The 24,142-nt window shown below is 28.9% G+C and overlaps 4 protein-coding genes across 4 annotated transcripts; 3 read left to right on the forward strand and 1 right to left on the reverse strand.

Annotated features, from left to right (window-relative positions):
- Positions 1-273: 273 nt before the first annotated feature.
- LOC113789319 (uncharacterized) lies at positions 274-22,618 on the reverse strand (the record flags this gene model as incomplete). Its single annotated transcript, XM_075823935.1, has 8 exons — positions 21,248-22,618; positions 7,461-7,573; positions 7,348-7,381; positions 3,749-3,796; positions 3,524-3,667; positions 3,311-3,421; positions 3,159-3,236; positions 274-498 (listed from the first exon to the last, which is right to left on the reverse strand). Coding segments are annotated over exons 1-8 (1,024 nt in total), but the record flags the coding sequence as incomplete, so codon positions are not given.
- Positions 10,262-12,201, forward strand: LOC142644829 (uncharacterized). The gene is made up of 2 exons (XM_075823936.1): positions 10,262-11,696; positions 11,730-12,201. The coding sequence occupies exons 1-2, from the start codon at positions 10,712-10,714 to the stop codon at positions 12,032-12,034; spliced, it is 1,290 nt and encodes a 429-aa protein (XP_075680051.1). The 5' UTR covers positions 10,262-10,711; the 3' UTR covers positions 12,035-12,201.
- LOC113797522 (uncharacterized) lies at positions 11,945-13,360 on the forward strand. The gene has a single exon (XM_075823937.1). The coding sequence runs from the start codon at positions 12,201-12,203 to the stop codon at positions 13,266-13,268; it is 1,068 nt and encodes a 355-aa protein (XP_075680052.1). The 5' UTR covers positions 11,945-12,200; the 3' UTR covers positions 13,269-13,360.
- LOC113797523 (uncharacterized) lies at positions 13,909-14,987 on the forward strand. Its single transcript, XM_027347924.2, has one exon. The coding sequence runs from the start codon at positions 13,948-13,950 to the stop codon at positions 14,908-14,910; it is 963 nt and encodes a 320-aa protein (XP_027203725.2). The 5' UTR covers positions 13,909-13,947; the 3' UTR covers positions 14,911-14,987.
- Positions 22,619-24,142: the final 1,524 nt, after the last annotated feature.

Genomic DNA, 24,142 nt, shown 5'->3' on the forward strand with positions numbered 1-24,142 from the left:
AAAGAAAAACTAATGAGAATCTAGACGAAAGAATGTTTTCACACAATATGTTTTTTGGGGACATTTTTTTATTCGTCCATCCAACAAACAAACAAACAACAATTTTCCAAATTTGATTTCAAATTGAAAATTGATAAGAGGAAACGAAAGAAAAGTTGAAAATAGCCAAAACTAATAGCAGCAAAATCAAGAAAAGAGTGAGGACAAAATATATATTGATTTCAAATAGATGTTTTGGAAATGGGAAAAAAGCCAAATGAAACACAAACATACAATTTAGATCCAATGTTATTGAATTGGATGTTTGTATTGTCGATGTCGCCGTTGCTGTTGATGATGATGATGATGATGATGATGATATTGCTGTTGTTGACGATGATGATGATGATGATGATGTTGTTATTGTTGATGTTAGATTAGAATTGATTGCTTGACACATTAATATTGCTAACAAATGATGTCTTGATAAACGTTGAATGACCAATTCGTTTGTAGTCACTGTAATATTCGATATATTTTCAATAGTGACAAAAAATATTGATGATTACCATGTTGACAATGACAATGGAAAATGAATTTCGAGAATTTTTTGGTTGAAATTTATGTATCAAACAGACAATTGAAATATTCGAATGAATATTCATGCAGAACAAACAAACAAACACAATAAAGAAATTGAAAAATCAATTTCCAGCACCACCACAGCAAGGCACACAATGGACAAATTTTTTTCCAAAATGGAAAAAACATCCACCAAACAAACCATAATTTAATAATGTATGAATGAAAACCACACACACACACATAGACACATGGATGAATTTGATATTATTCGAATGTTGAATGATGATTTGGATGTGGTGGATGATGTGAATGACAACAAAAAGAAGAATCATGAATTTTAACACAACCGAAAAAATTGGAAAGAATAACAAAAAATGTGTAAAAGTTGTTTCACACACGCCGAAACCGATCGACAATGATCGACCGTTTCGTTGAATATAACCAAAAAAAACGATATTTATGAAAGGGTTTTCGAAACAAAATTGAATTTTCCGAAAAATTTGATTTTGAATTTTTTTTGTTTCCAGTTTCGGTTATTTCGGAAAAATAAAGATTTTTTCGATATTAAAAAACCACCAAGGACACACGCATATAACACCGAAAAAGGTTTAGATTCAGAAAATGATTGAATTTTGCAAAAAATTCATTTTTCGTTTTGAAAAAATCAATTTTCAAGCAAAAAAATTGAAAAAACAAAACACAGAATATTCCATACGAGATCAAAATTGAATTTTCAAAAAAATGAAAAAATTTGGAAAATTTGAATTTTGGCAATAAAGTTGATGAATGATAAATATTCAGGTAAAATTTTACATTTAGTAGGATGTTTTTGGCAAAAAAAGTTCATACGATGTTAATAACCATGAAAATTGATGATTCGTTTAATCGATTTTTGGCGATTAGTTTGGTTGGTTGATTGAATTGCGAAAAAATGATTAATTAAAATTACGGAAAATGAAATTAATCATTGTCGAAACATTTGATGATAAAATGTTGATGGTGATGATTATGATTCAACGTTTTTCATTTGTTTGTTTGCGAAAAGATGTGCATAAATATTTATTATCCGTTGCGAACGAAAATAAGTTTGGCAAATTGGATTCAATGGACCCAAAACAAAAAAATTATTATTCATTTTGTTGTTGTTGTTTGATAATGATAGATTAGTTGTTGTTGTTGTTGTTTTAACGATAATAATAACAACAACAAAAATAACAATTGGTTGGTTAGTTGATAGTGCAAAGTTTTTGTTGTTGTTGTTGTCCAAACGATGTTAATGGTAGGTGGGAGGCGGATGATGATGGGGTTATTTCCACACAAAAATGAAAAAACACACACACATAAACATTTTAGCATCACATCGTTGTGTTGAAATAGACGCCCAATAAGAGTGAAAGTGGGTCGAAATAAAAAAATCGATATTCATATACGAAAAACGGAAATTCCATCCACAAAAACACAGCAGAGAGAAAGTAAAACAAATGATGATGATGAGAATTCAGAAAAAATGATGATAAATCGTTATAATCGACCAGTACAGAATAATAAAATGTTGATGGTGATGATGGGATAGAAAGCGAAAAAAAAATATACGAAAACCAAGAGAGAGAGAGAGAGAGAGAGAGAATTTTTTGGTTTTATCATCCCAAATACCACACACCAAAGATCATAAGTTTTTTCATTAAAAAAAGAAGTTTGTGTGTGTGTTTTTTCATTTGGGCAATGTTTTATTTAGTCGGTCGAATGGTTGGTTTGGTTTTGGGTTAAAATCGTTTTATCATTATTTCAAACACCACCACCACCAACCACAAAAAAAACGATAATGAAAAAAATAGTGCCATATATAGATAGATAGCGAGCGACGACACACAGCAGCGAGAGAGAATTTTTATTCATAGAATTCCGTTATTCCAGTGGTTCATCATCATTATTATTATGGTCATGTGATGATAATGATAATGATGATTATGAATATTAAAATTAATCAGGCCCACCATCATCATAATGATAATCGACCATCAAATGAAATGTTGTTGTTGTTGATGATGATATGAAAATTGAATATTTTTTTCATTTATGCAAAATGGAATGATAATGATGAAAACAATGTTTTGAATAAATATTCCAAAAATTCCATCCATGTCAACCGACCGACAAATTAAATTGATGTTTACGCGGTAGTTGATGTTTTTAGCAGGGTTAATAAAATTTGAATATATTTTGTTGTTTTGTTGTTTTTGTTTGGATGTTTAGAATTTATTTATTTTTATTTGAAACAAGGGGAAATAAAAAAGGATAAAGTGAAAGTGAAATCATCATCATCAGAATCGATTATGATAATCGATTATTTCGTTCATCAATTTTGAATAATGATGATTGTTATTGTTATACAAGTTGATTTTTTCCAATGTTTTTTTTTATTTATTTGAGAAACGAAAAACGATACAAAAAGAAAAAGAAAGAAAAAGAAAGAAATATATTAGTAATGGGAAAGAAAATTGAAGTTTTTCGATTCTTTTAAATTCTTTTCAAATTCTTTATTCTCTACTTGAGATGTTGTTTTTTTTAAATATTCATTAAAGCAAAATGCATACCGTCACGATCATCAAATTCAAATGAATCATCAATGATTGCATAATCTCTCCACCATATTAATGATGGTCGTGGTTTTCCTTTTATAATTTGTAAAAATTAAGAAAAAAAAATTAAAAAGTGAGAAAAAAATTGTAAAAAAATAGTTACTTACCACCTTTTGTAAGGCAAGTTAATGTTAATTCATCACCTTCATTATATGGACCAACTAAACCGGTTAAATAATTTCCATCTTGATCAGTAATTTTTGGCACTTGTGGTGGAACTATTTTAACAACAATAACAATAACAATAGCAATAATGATGAAATATTATTTTGAGGTTGTATGGGTTAAAATAGTAATGTTTTTTTTTAATGGACACATACTTATCACTTTTAATGAAATCACTGTATTAATTGTACGTGCTTTACGAAAATCAACACGACAACGATAATCACCTTCATCGGATGCAGCGACTGGATCGATTGATAAATGTGCTGGTCTACCATGTACGTTAAAATAGGCACGACCTATTTGATTCCCCCAAAAAGAAGAAAAATTTCCCAAAAAAATCAATCAAAGAAATATTTCCAAAAAAAAAGAAAACTTACCTCTCAAATTGGATGCTGAAACTTGAACTGCACCTGGATCCAATTGATCTGATTTGTCGTTGTTGTTGTTGTTTATCAAAGAATACAGAAAAGAAAATCAAAAAAAGCTATTATTACTTTATCTCAGAGAAGAAAATAATCAGAATTTAGCCAGGATGCACTAAATGCAATGAATTTGAATGCAATTGACATTTTTCATATTATTAATGTTTGTTTGTTTGGCAAGCAAGCAAGCAGCAAGCAAGCAAAAATGATTATATTACAAAACACGATGGAGATCATATTACCGGGTACTGACTGACTACAACACACACACACACACCGGGAATATGAATTCCGTTTCGAAGAAGATATTCTCTGTATGTATGTTTATCGTGCTTTTTTTTGATTATAATTTATGGTTTTTACCGTTATTTTTTTTCAAAAATAATAATATCTAATATCTGTGTCCATGTCGTGCGTGTGTTTATCGGTGATGTTTTGTCGTTCGGTTGTTTGTTTGTATCAATGATGTTGGCAAATTCATAGTTTGATTTTATTTTCACAGATATGCACGCAATAAACATGTGTCAAAGGTTAGGTTAGGTTGGAAGAATTTTTATGAATTTTTTTTTGTTTTGAGAAAATTTCCATAAATGTGCCACCAGTTTTTTCCTGTATGATCATCATTGATATTTTATTGATCGGAACAACAAAAACAAAACAAAACGATATTAATAAAATAAATGGCAGAATATAATTCCGGAATCTTTATTATCATTATTATCATTATCATCAGGAGAATAATTTGAATTCAAATATTCCAGTTTGATGATGATATTTATCGAATGAATGAGAGAGATAGTGTGAAGGAAAAAGTGAGAAAAAGAAAAATCGAAAGAGAGCAATTTTGGCGAAAATATATTTTTTTTTGTTCCAGGAAATTTCTCTGGAAAGAAAAAATTATTTCTCAAATAAAGAATCGTGATGAATAATTTGATCTTATTTTTGCCCTTAAACACTAAACACTTTGATCATAAACATTTTACTATTTTGATCAAAATTTGATTATCTATTTTTCTTGATTCTTTCCACCAAACCAACCAACCAACCAACCAATCATAAATACAGAACAAACATAAGTGAAATACATACGCCATAAAGAGAGAAAAACTAATTGAAAGAAAGAAAGAAAAATCTAATTAAGAGATCAGAAGGAAAAAGCTTGCAGATAATTTTACCAAGAAAAAAATGAATGAATGAATGAAAATGAAGCGAATAAAAATAACAAAATTATCATCATCATCATTGGATTTGAAGATATAAAAATAATAATGAAAATAGAAATTCTGTTTTTTCGGGAATAATTCCGGGAATTTACCGGGAAAACAAAACAGAAATATTTTCGCTCTTTCTCTCTCTCTCTCTCTCTCTCTTTCTCTCTGACACACAAGCGGGATTAACCATTCATTTTCCTATTCCAATTTTTTTCCACGTTTGAACTTTAAACCTTTAACATCCCATACTTTTTATTTGATTTTCGGGAATGAAATGAAACGGTAAAAAAATTTCTATACACAAAATACGTACACATCAGCTTTAACCATTATCATCATCAAAGGATGATTCAAATCACAATTTTCCTATATAAAATAATGTTTAGAATAAAAATCATCATCATCATTATGATTTTTGTATATGCAGCGATAGTATTGTATAAAATGATGCGGATAAAATTCTTTTTACCAAAACAGAAAACGAGAAAACGAGAAAAGAATTAACATCATTTTAATCTCATCATTATCATTAGGTTTTTTTGTCGTTTCGTTTTGTTTTTCATTCTCTGAATGAATATGCAAAACAAGAATGCTTATAATAAATATATTTTTATTCCTTTCCAAAATCATAATAATGAAAAAAACAATGGCGAGAGAGAGATGGGTGAGAGGGAATAGAATATTCCTGCTTCTATGAAGGTTTTATAGTTTTTTTGTTTTGTTTTTCATAGAATTAAATTCTTTGCGTTCTGTGTGTGTTGTCGAAAGGGGTTAAATTCACCAAATGTTATTTTTTCTATTTCAGTCAAATTTCGGAAAATTGTAAACAAAAACAAACAACCAGAATAACGTTGTGAAACGAATAAATGAAAAAAAATTCGTTGTTGTTTTGTCCGTATACCACTATGGAATTCTTGTGTAATAATAAAAAAACAAACTAAAGGTAAACCGTTTTTTCGGTTTCTTTCAAACAAAAACCGAACACAAACCACATCAAAGCACAACCAAGAGAGAGAGAGAGAGAGAGAGAGAGAGAGAGATTAAGAATGCAAAGTTATTGCATAATAAAAATAGCAAAAACAAAAACAACATTGACTTTTGGCTTTAGCAGTAAGAAAAAAATCTTTATTTTATTTTCATTTAAAAAAAAATTCAGAATTGAATTTTCTCTATAGCTCTCAGTTGGCCATAATCATCACCATTTTTTTACTTACATCAAACCAAATTACAAGCTAAAGATAATCAACAACCGAAAAAATAAACATCATCAATAGATTTTATTTTTTTTTATTCATTCAACCATGTTTATAATGATGATGATCATCATTATAATGGTAATTTTGGGTTAATATAAATGTAAAAAAACATTGATGAAAAAAATAAAAATATAAATGAATAAAGGTAATGTGTGTATAAATTATTAAACATTATCATCATCAGGATCTTGATGATGAAGTAATGTTTATTTCCATTACAAATGTTATGTATTAACTCTTTTTTTTACTACATGAATTTAAAGTATTTTTTTTCAGTGATTATTAATATTAGATGATGATGAGAAGAGAGCGGAAAGAATTGCATAAAATTCAATGTTTTTTTGTTTTGTTTTTGAAAATTTATTTTAAATTTTAGTTCCGCTTGACCACCGACGGTAAAGGGTTGAAAAAAATTTCCCGGGAATTTTTCTCAAATAAGTCTCAAGGCAAGATTTATTGGAATATTTTTTCGGTTTGATCATAAGATTGGATTCCATCATTTGATCACATAACAGGACAGAATCTTAAGACTTTTTATCTTGAAAACAAACAAGCAAACAAACAACAACAAAAGCAAACGAAAAACAAACAAAAATTAGCTAAGCGATAAATTCTTCTATCCAGAAGAAGAAGAAGAATATAGAATTTTTTCGTTTCGTTAGTTAGCTTTTGTTAAGCCAATTAACGTTTTGTTCTGCAGCAAAGAAGAATAAAAAAAATTATGCAAATCATCCTATCATTATGAATATTATATATGTCATAGTGGAACGATAAAAAAATTTGATTCTAAGAAAACACTAAGGAAAAGAAGAAAAGATATTAATGATGATAAAAGAAGAAATAACATTGTGGAAATGCCAACAAAATAAAGAAAGAAAAACGAAATTGATTTTCACAGGTCAAATATTTGCATATAATCATCATCGTATGTGTCATCATCATTGTTGTTGTGCGGATATAGCGCGCATCAATTTCTATTTTTTGGCTTCTGGTATCCAATTTATCTATGCTAATAAGATTGGTCCGATATAAATTGGCAGAATGCAAAGAGCAAAAAGCACACACAAACAAAAACAGAAAAACTTACTTTTACGAACATCCAACGTAAGTATTGGTGCCAGCTAAATTGGTAAAGTAAAAAAAAATGTTTCCAAAAATCATTATATGGCGATCGATTCATGTATGATAACGATATCTTACCTCATCATCTTTATACCAAAGAACCAAAACAATTTGATCATCCATTGTTGGTGGTTGTATATCACATGGTAATTGTACTTTATCATTGATTAGTACGGTATAAACAAATGTTGCTAAAGAAAAAAATGAGAAAAAAAAACAAGAAAAAAAATTAGGAAATTAGAAAAGCGAGAAAAGCGAGAAAAGTAATTTATTTAAAAGAATCAAAAAAAAATTTTCTTTTCATACAGAAAAGGGAAAAATTCCGCTAGAAAATCAAATTTTTGTTTCAGAATTTTTTAAAAAAAAACTTGACATGATAATTTACTCTTGCATACAGTTGACAACGAGACAACAGCAAAAAAAAGTTTCATGACAGTTTTTTTTATTTTTCGTTGTTCATAATAATTCATAACCAACGGAAACAAACAAAAGGCAAAAAGAATATTCTGTTTGCCTTTTGTTTCCAATTTTGAATCAAAAGAATTTTGTTTTTTTTTCATTATTTTCCTTTTTGTCTGACAAAACAAAACAAAAAGCTTCAAGAATATTTTTCTTTTTGCAAAGAATTTTTTGTCATTTCAAAAAAAAAATGAAAATTCAAAAAAGGTGTACCATGTTTTTTGTTTCTCTTGTTGTTCATAAATAAAGTAACTGAATTTACAGAAAACATTTTGAACTAATCAAGTGTTAAACAAAACGTAATCGGTAGATTATATATTCAATTTAAATAGGGTTAATTTGTCATCATCCTCTGTGTGCTAATCGTGCGTGTCTACATTTTTAGGATGATAATCAGATATCTTTTTATCTCAACAAAAAAGTAATGAGCCCTTTTAACCCCCAACCCTCAACTCCACTAACCAGAAAAAAAGGCATTAATCATCAACCCGAAAATCAAGTGAAATAATCATGCAATAATCATAATGATGATGATGCGCCAGACATTTACGTCAAATCAAACCAGATCATAACCAATCAGTCAGCCAACCACAACAAACAAACAAACAAACAGAAAATAAAGCCAAAAAAAAATCAAGGGAAAAAAAACCAAAGTAGTTCTTCACTTCTAAATGCTAATAATAGCAACAACCAAAAACAGTATAAAGTACATCAACCCTTCGATTGGATCCGGTTGGAACCAAGAGAATTTTTTTCTGTTTGTTTGTTTGTTTGTTTGCTTGTCATAAACAGAGACAAAAAACATATATATGAAAAATATGAACATAAATACATATTTGGGAAAAAAAAGCCGAAAAACCGAAACAACAAAAAATCAAACAACGTCATTCATTTCATTTCATTCGTTTGTATTATCCATAAGTGACCATTCATTCATTCATTCATTCATTCAATGATGATGATCCAAAAACAACAACAACAACAGCAAAAGTAAAAGTAAAAGTAGTAAATTTGTATCCATCCAAACTAATAATAATCATTATAATGATAATGATAATGATAATGACGATAAATACAATATATCTCTTTTTCTCACTCTGTGCTTGAAAACTTTCATCTACATTTCATTTGGAGAGAAAAAATATTACAATAAGAATTTATTTCCCCATAAACAATGTATATACCGCAACGAACATTTATCAATATTCAAGTCGTGAAATTGTTATGGAATTTTCTCTATTTTTCTTCCATCATCATAGAGAATAGAGGGAATAGAGAGAATATTCTGCAAACATACAAAATGAATGAATGAATATGAAAATAAACTGTGTATGTGTGTGTGTGGGAAAACAATGCGAAAAAAATAGATAGAAAATTCATGTCAACAACCAAAATGTCCATAATATTAATGAATTATCGTTGCTGGTAAAAAAAACCATGGGAAATATTACGGAAAGAATTTGACCAAAAAATTGTTTTTGGTTAAGGCCGGTTTTTCTGCTGGTTATGTAATTCAATGATTATGAGGATGACAAAAATAAAAAATTGTTCATTCAAAATCAAATTCGATCATGTGATTTCAGCATCATCAAATTGAAAACAGAAACGAAAAAATTGATGCGAATCAAAGCAATAACCATGGTTTTTTTTCAAAGGAAAAAACGAATGATGAAATCCTTTACCAATGAATCATTCAAATGAATGAACAAAGAAAAAATATTTCCAACTTTTTCAGAAAATTTTGTTTGACAGATAAACAAAATGAAAAAACTTTCTCCACCAAAATAGCATCATCATCCCAGCATCATGCAAAACAAAAATCTTATCTGAAGAAAAATTTGCAAGAAGAAAATCATTACCAATTCCGATTTTTTTTCTTCTTTTTGTTACTCAAAAACTTTGATGATGATTTCCAATGATTTTTGTTTTTTCCCAATCCAAACTAATCATCATTATCATTAGTAGTCTCTCTCTCTCTCTCTCTCTCTCTCTCACGATATGGATGAATGATGAAAAAATCATTGTCATTCAAAAAAAAATTTATTTAACTCAAAATTCACCATTCAAAAAAAATCAAAAATCTAAAAATCTCGAATCTAATCAGACACAAACATTTGTATCATCATTTAGTATTGATCGATCGATTGAATCATACAAAAAAAATGTCATTGATTTGATTTGATTTGATTGCCAATCAAATGAGCAAAACAAACCAAAAACCAAAAAAAAATTCTAATGAAAATCAAAATCAAAATCATCATTATCGTCAATGGAAATTGCATATGAATTTTTCGTTTTGATTTGATTTGATTAGATAAACAAAAAATAAAACTAAAATAACAAAGATCACGAGCTTCAACGTCTTCAATGTTGGCATTTAAATTTTTTTTTCATATAAAAATCTTGATTGAAAATTTGCCAATAAAAAATAATGTTAAGAATCAATTCATTTTGTCAGCATCATTAACATTGTTGTCGTCATCAAACGTTGTTGACATTAGCCAGAAAAAAAATTCAAATTGAAAAAAAACTGATGAAATTTTCAATGAACAAATTCAATAACAACAACAATAATTGGTTACGATTGTTGTTGTTGATTATTGTTGTTGTTGTTGTTGATTTATCGTTTGCACAACAATCACCACCAGATCCTGGTCAAAGAAATTTCAATAATAATGATGGATCGCCAAGTACCGATAATGTTACACCATTACCAACGAATGATCAATATCGACGACCGGATTTAGAACCACCAAGTACCGATGTCGTTACACCATCACCATCAAATGATCAATATCATCGTCCTGATTTAGATTCACCAAAAACTGATAAAGTTCTACCCGAATCAAGGTACATCGCCTTTAGATAGTATGCAAGGTGATGATCCATCAGCGTACAGTAATAGTAATTATCAACCACCTGAACCTGGACAAAGAAATTTTGGTAATAATAATTATGGATCACCAAGAACCGATATCGTTACACCGAATCAATATCGACGACCTGATTTAGATTCACCAAGAACTGATAGAGTTTTACCGAATCAAGGTACATCATTTTTGAATAGCATGCAAGGTGATGATCCATCCGTATACAGTAGTAGTAATTTTCAACCACCTGAACCTGGACGAAGAAATTTCGATAACAATAATTATGGATCGCCAAGAACCGATATTGTAGTTCCTTCAAATGATCAATATCGAAGACCGAATTCAAATTCACCAAGAACCGATATTGTTGTTCCTTCCAATAATCAATATCGACGACCTGATTTAGATTCACCAAGAACTGATAGAGTTTTACCGAATCAAGGTACATCATTTTCGAATAGTATGCAAGGTGATGATCCATCCGTATACAGTAGTAGTAATTTTCAACCACCGGAACCTGGACGAAGAAATTTCGATAACAATAATTATGGATCACCAAGAACAGATATTGTAGTTCCTTCTAATGATCAATATCGAAGACCCGATGTTAATTTGAATGATCAATACCGAAGACCCGATGTGAATTCGAATGACCAATATCGAAGACCCGATGTTAATTCGAATGACCAATATCGAAGACCCGATGTTAATTCGAATGACCAATATCGAAGACCCGATGTTAATTCAAATGACCAATATCGAAGGCCCGATGTGAATTCACCAAGAACTGATATCGTAGTTCCTTCTAACGATCAATATCGAAGGCCAGATTTGAATTCGAATGATCAATATCGAAGATCCGATTACAACTCAAATGATCAATATCGAAGACCGACTTCAAATTCACCACGAACAGATATCGTAGTTCCTTCCAACGAACAATATCGAAGATCCGATTACAATTCAAATGATCAATATCGAAGACCTGATTTGAGTTCAAATGATCAATATCGAAGACCAGATTTGAATTCGAATGACCAATATCGAAGACCAGATTTAAATTCGAATGACCAAAATCGAAGACCTGATTTAAATTCACCAAGAACTGATATTGTAGTTCCTTCTAACGATCCATATCGAAGACCAGAATTAGGTTCAACCACTATAGTTGTACCATCAGTTCCAAATGGTGGTGGTAGTGGTAATAATGGTCGATATTCACAACCACCTGAACCAGGACAGTCAGAATTACGTACATATCGAATCAAAACACGTGGAATCGGATTTAAATTCACCAAGAACAGATATTGTACTTCCACCTAACAATCAATATCGTCGACCAGATGTTAATTCAAACAATCAATATCGACGACCAGATGTAAATCCAAATGATCAATATCGAAGACCGAATTCAAATTCACCAAGAACAGATATTGTATTACCAACATCATCATTATCAACAACACAATCAATTAACAATAATGGAGAAATGGGAAATATATTTGAAGATGAACAGATGCAAGGTGATGATCCAAATCCAATCGAACCTGGACATCGTGATTTTAATCAACGTTCATCAACTACGGTATTTGTACCATCATATCGACCACCTGAACCAGGTCGTCCAGATTTTCATCGTCCAACTACTAATGGTGAAATTTATGTACCTCCTGCACCAAACAATGATGGGGGAGTGTATGTACCACCCGCACCAAACAACAATGATGGGGGAGTATATGTACCACCAGCACCAAATAACAACAACAATCAAAGATATCCACCATCAACTGATCGAATTTTACCCACATCACCATCAACAACACCTATACAAATAATAGCATCATATCCAGGTGGTGGTAATTCACCATCAACCAGTTCAATTGTAGTACCATCAATAAATAATGCACCTGAACCAGGAAGACGTGAATTTTTCGATCGTAATCGACCATATTGGCAATGTAATATGGCTAATAATAATAATGATCAATGTCGGTTGGAAAATCGTGCAAATTTTGTACAATTTAAACGTGGTTTATATCAAAATACTCATGCATTATTATTGGATATAACTGAAGCAATTCGTTTGAAAGAATCGTTACCACGTTTAAATCCTGTCCGGTCATATAATGCTGGACGTTTAGTAACTAAAGATTATTTTCCAGCAAATAATAATCGTATTGCTTGTTTGCATTTTAGTTTTGTATGGGATGGACCAGAAGATAAACGAATGCATCTTATACAACGTAATAGTGATGATAAATGTATTTATTCAACACATTCACATGGATTGAATGAACAACATAATGGACGATGGCAAGATTTAGAATTACAATTAGATTTAAGTCAAGGTGATTTAGCATTTTTAATTGAATTTTCATTCGATATTAATCGATCATCGACAATGGATAATCAAACTCGGAGACCATATCCAATACAAACAAGTAATGCAACCAATGCTTTCGGTCGTTATGATTCAATAATTGCTGTACGTGATTTTACAATCGGTTATGGTTATTGTAAAAATAATCAAGCTATTGAATGTGATCTTCCAATTTAAACAAAGAAAAGAAAAGAAAGATTACTTCAAATTTTTTTGAATTTTTCTGAATAAAAATTTTAAATAAAAATGTATTTTTCCGTTTGCTCTAATTTTTTTTCTTTTTTGGTTGTAAACTTGATATCAGAATGAGAATTTGTAAACATTTTTCCTTGGTAAAAAGTGTGAGAAAAATGTAATTTTATATAAACACTTCATGCAAACATTGTGGGTGTTTTTTTTTCTGCAGGAAATACAGAAAAATGTATGAATTTAACCTTTATATGACATTCTCATCAATTTCTTTCTTTTTTGTTTCACTGATTTTGAAATACCAAGAAACAAACAAACAAACAAAAAAATATGATTTGAAATCAATCAATTTTTTTTTCGTTTTTCGTTTTTCGTTTTTTATTGATACAATTTATGGGAAATCAGACGATTGATGAAATCAGACTGTATTGATTTGATTTGATTTGATCGATTGATAAATTTAGGCAATTTTTTTCCATATTTTTTGAATTGATATGCAATATGCGTGGGTGATGTGTGTGTGTGACAAAAATATATCTATCTCGAAACTGATAATAGGAATAGGATAACCAAAAAACTGAAATCCATGAAAAAAATTTTTTCCATGAATGAAAAAATGTAAAAGAAAAATCAAAACGTTCAGATTCTCATCAATAATCAACCAACAATGGCAAACAAAAGTCATCAAACATCAACATGGTTGGCCATAATTAATTTTCTATTATTATTAATCATTTGTTTATGGCCAATAACAATAATATTAGGTCAACGACCAAATCCACGGCAAAAATTTTTACCACCACGTTTTGATCCAAGATTACAGACAACATCAACAACATCGACAACAACAACCGAATCATCAAATATACAATTGATAACTGGATTACCGATACCGGTACCACCTTATATACCACCACCTTCTCCACCAACATCACCAGTATCTCCACCACCAGCACCACCAAGAAGATTAGGACATGCTGAACATCGACCAAAAGTAACTGAAATATTTCGTTCACCATTAAATCTTATTTGGAATTGTAAACTAAATCGACAACCATGTGATCTAAAGAATGGAATAAATTTTATTCCATTTGAAACGTCTGATGATAAACGTAATCGTTTTGGTAGTGAAACATTTGTTGCAAATTTAGTTGAAGCAGCACAAATTATTGATGGTCGTATGGAGCAAAAAAATCCAAAACTAACATTTAAAGCATCACGATTATGGACAAAAAATTATTTTCCAGCTAGATTTCGTAATGCATGTTTATTTTTAAGTTATTCAATGTTAGGCAATTATCGTAAACAATTATATATTATGCAACGTAATGCAGAAGATGTTTGTGTTTATTCGGCTGAACATTATGGTCAACAACAATCATATGCAATCAGTACTGGTCAATCATCATCATCAATCAATCAACAAAGATGGATTGATGCTGAAATACAACTGGATCTTAAATATGGTGATGCACGTTTTGTTTTGGATTTTGAATATGATCTACCAGCAACAATAAATTATCAATCAATGGGTTCAGTTGAAATAAGAAATTTTAGCATTGCATATGGTAATTGTTTACGTAATGATGGTAATGAATGTGATTCATTACATGATATTACACAACCTTAGTTGTTTTTTTTTGTTACTTTTTTTATATAGATTTTTACAAATGAAAATAAAATAAAATGTTTTTTAAATAAAAATAATCGATTACTGTGCTAAAAATAGATCTTATAATCTTATATTTACTTACTTAAAAACGATAAAAATGATTCTTTGAAAACATAAACATTCACCACACACTCACATACGAGAAAAAAAATAATAAAGATTATAATCATATCATGCCGACACACACACTCTCGGTATTTGTAATTGTAATTTTTCTCTTTCCCATTCTCTCTCTCTCTCTCTCTCTCTTGGTGTGTGTGTTTTTCATATTTTTCTAAAGCTGATTCTATCATCATTATTATTATGTAACAGTTTTTGATAGTGGTGGTTAGTTATGGAAAAACCAGCATCTTAATTAAGTATTCTTTAGTGCACACACACACATTTCATATTCATTTACGTTTAATTTTCAATGAAGTTTTTCTCTTACTCTCACTTACAACATATCTATAGCCCACCAAAGTTAAACTTATAAAAGTAAAAATAAAAATAATATTATTTCCTATAATCACATTATTTATTTATTTATTTATTTATCTTTTTATATTATTCGCTGTCAGTAAATATATTATAGATGGTTTTTATAACAGAAAAAAATGTAATAATAATAATAATAATAATAATAATAAATTAATATTAAATAAATAGATAAAGATACACCGACCTAATATAATAAGAGAAAGTTTACTTGGAAAGAATGATGAAATTAGAAATATAAACGGAAATTATTATTATTATGGGAAATATTTACGGAAACCGAATGGTTACTTTTTTTTCTGTTGTTTTTCTCTTTTCTCTCATTCATTCGTTTCTAATTCAAGATTCTTGCAAGCAAAAACAAAAACAAATAAAAGAAATACGAAATGTTGAAATAAAACCATCACCACGACAGAAAAAATGATGATAAACAACCTATAGACATATAAAATGTTTTTGTTGTTGCAGTACGGATTCTTCTTCTCATTATTGATTATTATTAGTTTTCGATCGATTCGATATTACAATTTGGAATATATATCATCATATCTGGATATTATTTGTAATGTCATTATAGCCCTCTCCTTGTAAAAATTTATTATCAACAACAACAATGATGATGATGATGATGGTAATATATTTACATTGCATACGAATCATGTTTAAAAAAAAGTAAAACATGAAAAATAAATAACCATCACCAAGGAAAATGAAGAAAAAACTCGTTACATAACCAAAAAAGATTTCGATTCATAGTTTTGGTTTGGGTTGATTGAATGGTAATAATCATTATCATTATCATCGATATATAATGGTAATAATCAAATTGGGTAGATTTGGTGTGGTACCCCAACAGAAAATGCAGAATATTCTTTTGTTGTTGTTGTTGTTGTTGTTGAAATAAATATGGTACAATAAAAAACAACCAAGCCAAATATAAAAACTATCCGAAAAAAAAGAATTGGGCGTCATTTTTTTCTGAAATGAGAAATTCTATAAACTTTTTTTTCTTTATTTGTAATCTTTTCGGATTCTGTTCGTTCGTTGGTTCGTTTCTCATTTCATTCCATCACACGAACGACAATATGAATCCATATTGAAAATGACAATGAACCGGGTATTAAAATTCCGGTTATGGATGAATTGATTTTTGTTTTGTCTCTTCATCTTTTTTATATCAAATTTTCTCTCTCTCTCTCTCAAGAATCAAGAAATTCATCTTGAAATCATTGTTTAATAAAAATAAAAACAAAACAAAAAACAAAAACAGAATTTGGATTCAAAACAAAAAACTTTTCAAAAAAAAGTTATGCTGTAGTCAAGTTGAAAATTGATGAAAATATAATTTCTTGAAAACACAGAATAAATAAATAAATGAAAAAATGAATGAATAAAGACAAGTTTTTTTTGGTCCGGAATCCGAATCTAACACAACAGCCAAATCTGAATGTAAATTTGAAAAATTCTCTTTGTAAATTCTGTGTGTGTGTGAAAAGAAAAGAAACGGATGAATTTTCAAGTATACGACGACGACGACGACAACGACAAAGAAAAGGAATTTTGCAGGATTCTTGATTTTTTGGGATTCGTTTCAACCGAAGAAGAAGAAGAAGAAACAAAAAAATCATTCGACCATTAAGAATATTGTCGTCATCGTCAATGTGTGTGTTTAAACAAAAACGAAATCGTTTCTACAAATTCTGGTTCTGGTTATTATTCGGGATTCTGGTTTCACTGAAGAAAAATAACGCTGCTAAAGTACACACACACACACAAAGAGAGATTGGCCGGCAACAGAATAAAGAATGGAATTACAGAATAAATATTCATTGAATTGGATTTTAAATGATGATGATGATGATGTTTGATGTTTGATGATGATGTTTGAAATGGAATCAGTATCAAGATCATAAACTACGAAATGCAAACAGAAGTTTTATTTTTCTGTTTTTGTTTCAAATTCTGCCTGTTGTTTTATTACGCGTTTGCAAACAAACCAAAACAAACCAGAAGAATAAAAATGGACGAGAAAAAACAGGCAACAACAGAATGAGAATAAATTCGCGTTTCGCTTCTTGTCATTTTCCATTTTTTGCTTTGCTTTACTTTACTTCATTTATGATAAGTAAGTAAGTAAGAATTGTAAATAAATAAATGGAAATTTGTCAAAATAACAAAAGCAAAAAATACATTTTGGAAACAAATGAGCAGCGAATGAAAGAATGAAATAAAATTTTAACGAAACCAAACTTTAAATAAACATTTTGTTTTTTTAGCAAAAACAAAAACAAATTGTCAGTCAAGTGGTTAATTACATGACTTTTTTGTTGTTGTTGTTGTTTGTCTTTTGTCATTTGATTTTCTAACAACAGCAACAACAACAACGAGAACAACAACAACAATTATCAAAAGGTTTCGAGCAGAGGAAAAAAAACGGGAAAAATTTTAAAATGAAATTTTCAACAACAACAACAACAACAACAACAGAATAGAATAAATTCATTCAGACTAAATTCGCTGGAATCATATATTCAAGAATGAATTTTGAAAAACAAAACAAAACAAAAACAAACAAATTTTTACAGAATGAATGACTGACTGACTGAAAAATTAACGAGAAAAATATACTCAAAGTTTGTCATTTTTCTTAACATTTTATGTTTGTGAAAAGAAATGAGAGAAAAAAAGTGAAATTTTTAACCCTTTTTTTCTTCCATAATCATCATCATCATCATTATTCAGTCATTATTCATTTTTGTTTTCTCTCCCAAAACAAATATAAATAAAAATTCCCCAAATTCACTTGACAATCAAACAAAGAATATTCTATAAAATGTTTGTTCGGTTGTTGATGATGAGAAATATGTGCGATTTTAAGAGATGATGAAAAATTGATTTCTGATCAATTGGAATGTGTCATCGAATTGATTATTATAATTTTGGAAAAACTGAATGAATTTGAATTTGAATAAACATTTTTTTTTGTTCAATTTGCAAAAATGAATTCCACATCAAACAATACTAAAGAATTTTAATATTTGTATTTTTGGATTTGTAAAAAACTTGTTATCAAATGGATATCATTAGCGCGTTATCCAAACAGTTATTAGTTCCAACAAACAAACATCAACATTTGAAAAACAAGCCAAAAGAAGAGAAAAGAAAAAATTCTGTTGTGGTCAGCAAATGATTTTGAACAACAACAACAACAACAAAAATGCTGATGAAAATCATATTTTTTCTTTCTTCGTCTTTTGGAAACATTTGCTTGCTTAACATTTTCTTTTATTTTTTCCCCTTGATGCTGCTCATATTTCATTCATTTCATATGCCAAGCATCATCATCAGCCAAAAAAAAAATGTCTGCGAAGATGTTCCTAGATAATATCTTTATAACAAGAATAGCATCATTTGGAATCGGATATTATTCTCAGCAACCAGAACAACCAGAACTTTGATTTTAACCAAAGAAAAACGAAGAAGGTATTGATTTTGTTTCATTCAGACATAAACATCTCTCTCTCTCTCTCTCTGTAGCCGGAAGCAAATTGATAATTTTTACCAAAATCATTTTTCTCTGTTATTTTTTTTTCTTCATTTAATAATGATCATTAATAAAGAAAAAATTACACAAGGGATCATTCATCATCACTTTTTTTTTGGGGGTGAAGGAAAATTGTGATAAAATTAACTTTCTCTCTCTCTCTCTCTATTATTATTATTATTCCAGTCTATGTTGTTGTTGTTGTTGAGATAATCAATCTGATTACAGCAACAACAGAGCGAGACGAGACAGAGACTGAGAGAGAGAGAGAGAGATAATAGAGAGTGAGAGAGAGAGAGAAAAAATCAATCGATATTCAATCAAATCAAATCGAATTGATCGATCGATTCGATTCGATTGCTCATCATCAATTATCGAAAAGATATCAAATTGAAAAACAAAAACAAAAGAACGAAGAAAAACAGAAAAAAATCAATCTAAATAAAATATATTAATCATATGTGAATATCAATGACAATTTGGTCAATCAAATGGTTATGGAGAAACTTTCCGGGAGAAAATGCTTCTTTTTCCCAGGAAAGTTTCTCCATAACCAAATTCAGTCCAGAATACCAAACCAGAATAATAATAATGATAAAAAAGTGATGATGACAAGTTTACAATGTTTCTTTTGTTTCACACACACACACAAACAAAATGAAAAACATTGAAACCAAACAAACAAATTAAGAAAAAACAAAACAAAACAACAAAACCTATTTAACATAATGACATCTTAATGAAATATAATTGTCAAAACAAAAACAAAAAAAAAAATCGGAATGACGACAACAGCGAAAAAAATATAGACAAAAACAAAATAAAATTATCGTTTGTTTGTTTGTTTGCTTTTTGTCTATTCGGTGCAAACGAAAAAACGGATGACATTAGCGATTTTCTCCTTTTATTTTTCTGTTGTTGTTAGCTATTTTTTTTTTTTTGGTTGCAGAATTTATTTTGGAAATGCTTTTTGCATCACTAAAATGGCGTCCAGACATACACACACACACGAAGTGAAATGCAAACCAAACGGACAATTCTGGAAGGAAGTAAGCAAAAAGCAAAAAAGAAGAAAATGTAAATTCAAAGCACGTAGATTTTTATTTGACATGATGATGATCATCATGATGATGCTGATCGTTTTTTCTTCATTTAACTCTTTTTTTAACTTAAATGCGTGCGCATCTTTATTTGAAATGATAAATTTTTTTTGTTCGCATTGAAATCCGACAAACAACAAAAAAAAATGTTAAATGAAATTCATGTGAATCATTTCAAAGAGAGAGAGAAAGAGAGAGAGAAAGAGAGACTTTAATAAGTAAGTTTAGTGAGAAAGTGATAAGAAACAGAAAGTTTACAGAAAAACTTAAAGAAGATTTTATCTTGTTGTCAACATTTTTTGAAAACAAAAATTGTTTTTTTTTCTAATGAAACGTTGTTGTTGTTGTTGTTGGCCAATGTCAAACTGGAGAAAAACATTCGATAATAATCAATGATGTTTTTCCAAAGATGTTTTTGTTTTGTTTTTCGTTTGGCTGTGAACACCAGCCGATAACAACTTTTTTTTAGATCAAAATAATGATGATCATCATCGTCGTCGTCGAAGGAAAACATCGTCATAATAATAATAATAATAATCATTATATTTTAACCATTTTGAACTGAAATGAACTAAGGGTTAAAGAAAAAATTGTATTGTAGATTCCGGAATTTCAAGATAAGAAAAAAAAATGTAATGACAACATTGACCATGTCGATGACGACAAATCTTTATTATCATCATCGGTTTTACAATGATATTTTTTTTTTTTTTTTTGGGAAACTTCCCGGAAAACAAACAAAATCCAATACTCAATAGTAATTGGGTTTTTTTTCATTTTTGAAATCCAATTTTTTTGCTGCTGCTGTATTATTTTGTTACGACAAGAAAAAAGAAAAGAAAAGATTTTTTTCCCATGTTCAAAAAAGATAAAATGGATTTTCGTTTTTTTCAAAAGACAATTTAATCAAACTTTTTTGTTTTCCGTTTACAACGTTTACCAAAAACCAAAACCAATCGGAATTTTTTCGTTTTCGATTTTCACCAACAACATTTTTTATCATTACCAGGCACTGTGTATTTGCAGAGAATAAAAAATTGTAAAAATCTTTTTCGGAAATTCAAATAAAAAATCCAAAGTGAAACAAAAAACTTTTGAATTATATTTTTGGTCGTTCAAAACTCGAGAATGAAAGTTTCCGAAGGTTTAGAAAAAACATTAAAACAAATATTACCAAATGGTTGTTCATTATTGGCCGTTTGTATCATTGATGATGATGATTTATTTTTACTGCTAGAATCATCAATATGATGATGATTCGATGGTTGCTGTTGTTGATAATGTTGATTCAATGATAACGATGATTGCGATGATGATGAATATTCATGATGAAATTTTGATTTTGATTTAGAAAAATTTGTATTTTCAATCAAATTACGTTTTTTAAATTTTTTTAAAATATTTTCAGAAATTTTATAATTTTTGTTGCTGTTGTTGTTTAACATTATTATTATTCGGATTATTATTATCAACAGTATTGATTAGAAAAATTGTTGGACTATTTGTAACTATTTTTGTAACGATCGTTGTTGTTGTTGTACGATTTATAATTCCATTTTGGCTGTTGTTGTTGTTGTTGTTGATTGAAAAAATAGATGAATGAAATTCACCTTCACCAACACCAACACAAGCATCATCATCATTATCATCATTATTTTGACCATCATCACCATATTGATCATCAAGGATTAAACTGGATAATGTTGTTGTTGTCGGTGATAATGATGATGATAATGCGAATGATTCATCAATTTGAATGAATATGATTAAGGAAATTATTAAAAAATTTGATATCACAGTCCTTTTGATCATTTTGGAATATTTAAAACTTTTAGAATGATAATCCGGATGATGATAATGTAGATGATGGCCATCATCATTATCATCTTGTTGATGATGACCACATCCATTATCGGATAGTTTTTCTGATTTTAACATGATGATTTTTTTTTTAAAAAACTTTGAAATTTTTAAAAACACAGAAAAAAATGATGCGAATCACTACATCCACACACCAAACAAACAAACAAACAAACAAAATGACAAAACGAAAAATGACAAAACAAAATCTAAATTACAAAATCACAAAAAACAGCAAAGAATATTCATGATATGATTGGATTTTTTCTCAACAACAACAACAACAGTAATGATAATGATAAAAACTTTTTTTGAAATAACTTTTTTCAATTTCCTTTTATTTATTGATATGTTTTTATTCAATGATGATGATGATCAAAAAACCAGAATTGTTGTTATTTTTTTTCCATCAACATTATTGTTGATTTCAAACCAGAAAAAAAATCAGATTGAATCCTGTCGCATCACCAAACACAACAACACAATAAAATGGGAAAACGAAACAAACACCCAAATAATGTTTGGTTATTGCAAATAACAAACAAACAAAAATGTCCAATGTTTCAATCAAAATATCAAACGAAAGAAGGAACAGAGACAGTGACAGAACCGAATATGATGATGATCATTGGTTTAGCAAACGAAAATGAAATTGAAAATGAAAAAAAAAACAAAACAAGGACCAAAAGTTTCAGTTTTTGGTTTGGCGCCGTATATTTTTATTCTTGTGTTGGATCATATAACGTTCCCAAAAAAGTGAATAGACGTATGAATGAGAATAGAGAATTGTCGGAAATTCTATATAATAATAATAACGATAAACGACGGAAACCCGTCCGTTTACCCGTACGGAATATTCTTCTCACCAAAATCGACAGTAGGTAGTAGCATTAGTTGAAAATAGTTGTTTCGATGTTGGACAGTTTGGTTAGTTGGTAGTTCATTCGACGAAATGGTAATTTGAAATTTTTTTTGTTTCTGGAAAATTTTCAAATTTTCAAAAAAAAAAATTCTTGCTCGATTTTTGAATATTCGTTTCCTGAATTCATCTTGCGTGCTTTTGTGAGTAATCATCGTTATCGTAATTTTAATAATAATATTTTTTTTCTTTTTACCTGGCAGGTGTATTGAAGATTTTCACCAAAAAAAAAAAAATAGATGTTGTTAGTTTGATAATAATTAATCTCGTTTGTATGAGAAAGAAACATGACAAATGAACACGTGTGTGGCAATGTGCATAATTAATTATTATCTGTTTTTTTTTGTTTTTTGGTTCATTATCATTATCATATAATTAAAATATCATTTGCTGATTTTTGTTTTTAGTGTCTCATTCAGGGTTAAAATGTTTCGAAAAGAATATTCAAAGGTGTGATTTTAATCGAAAATTTCTTGTTTTTTTTTCTTTTCTTTCTCGATCAATTTGAAATTAGAAATTTCCTAGTTTCAAATACAATAAGCAAAAGCTAATTTTATGTCTTTTTCTCTCGCTTTTCTCTAAAATAATGATCATTTGGGGAATATTCCTGGGATCAAAAATTCTGGAAAATTTTTTTCCAAAATTTACAATGATATTATAATGATATACTAAAACAGGAGGGAATCGATTGTTGATTGGAAAATGTAAAGGCAAGAGAAAAAAATTTTACGATTATTTCTTGTTGGTTTCCGATGATGATGATCAGATACATTAACGAACGAACGAAAATCTTATCCATTTATTTATAGATCTTATTTAAGGGAAAAAAATTATCATATAATAGTGATCATCAGTTGAAAGAAAAGAAAAAGATTACCCAAAAATGATAAACCGAAAGAATTTCATTTCATGTTCCTGCAGGAACAAACTATGAATAAATTTTATTATAAAATTATGTAAATTTTTGTCAAATGACAATCGATTATGATCAGAGTGATCAGAATCATGTATTTTATCAGATGAAATCTTATCTAACCTTGATTTAACCGGAAAAAAAATCAACGGATAATGTGATTGAAATCATTTTTTCGAAAATTAGGCGCCATCTTTTGGTTTCGAATCAAGATTATCAATTTTTTCTGATTTGTAAGAAAATTTTTATTTACATTTTTTATAATTACAATTACAAAATGATAAATGTTTACAAAAAATAAAAAGAAAATCATGAAAAAAATAATTTGGTAGGATGAGCTTAGATAGATGATATCATCGATATAAATTTACTGGAAT

This window comes from Dermatophagoides pteronyssinus, unplaced genomic scaffold (genome assembly GCF_027571235.1).
Source record: "Dermatophagoides pteronyssinus isolate colony J.1.1.1.1 unplaced genomic scaffold, Derpt_VIB-CSIC_2022.12 sq0041, whole genome shotgun sequence".
Taxonomy (NCBI): domain Eukaryota; kingdom Metazoa; phylum Arthropoda; class Arachnida; order Sarcoptiformes; family Pyroglyphidae; genus Dermatophagoides; species Dermatophagoides pteronyssinus.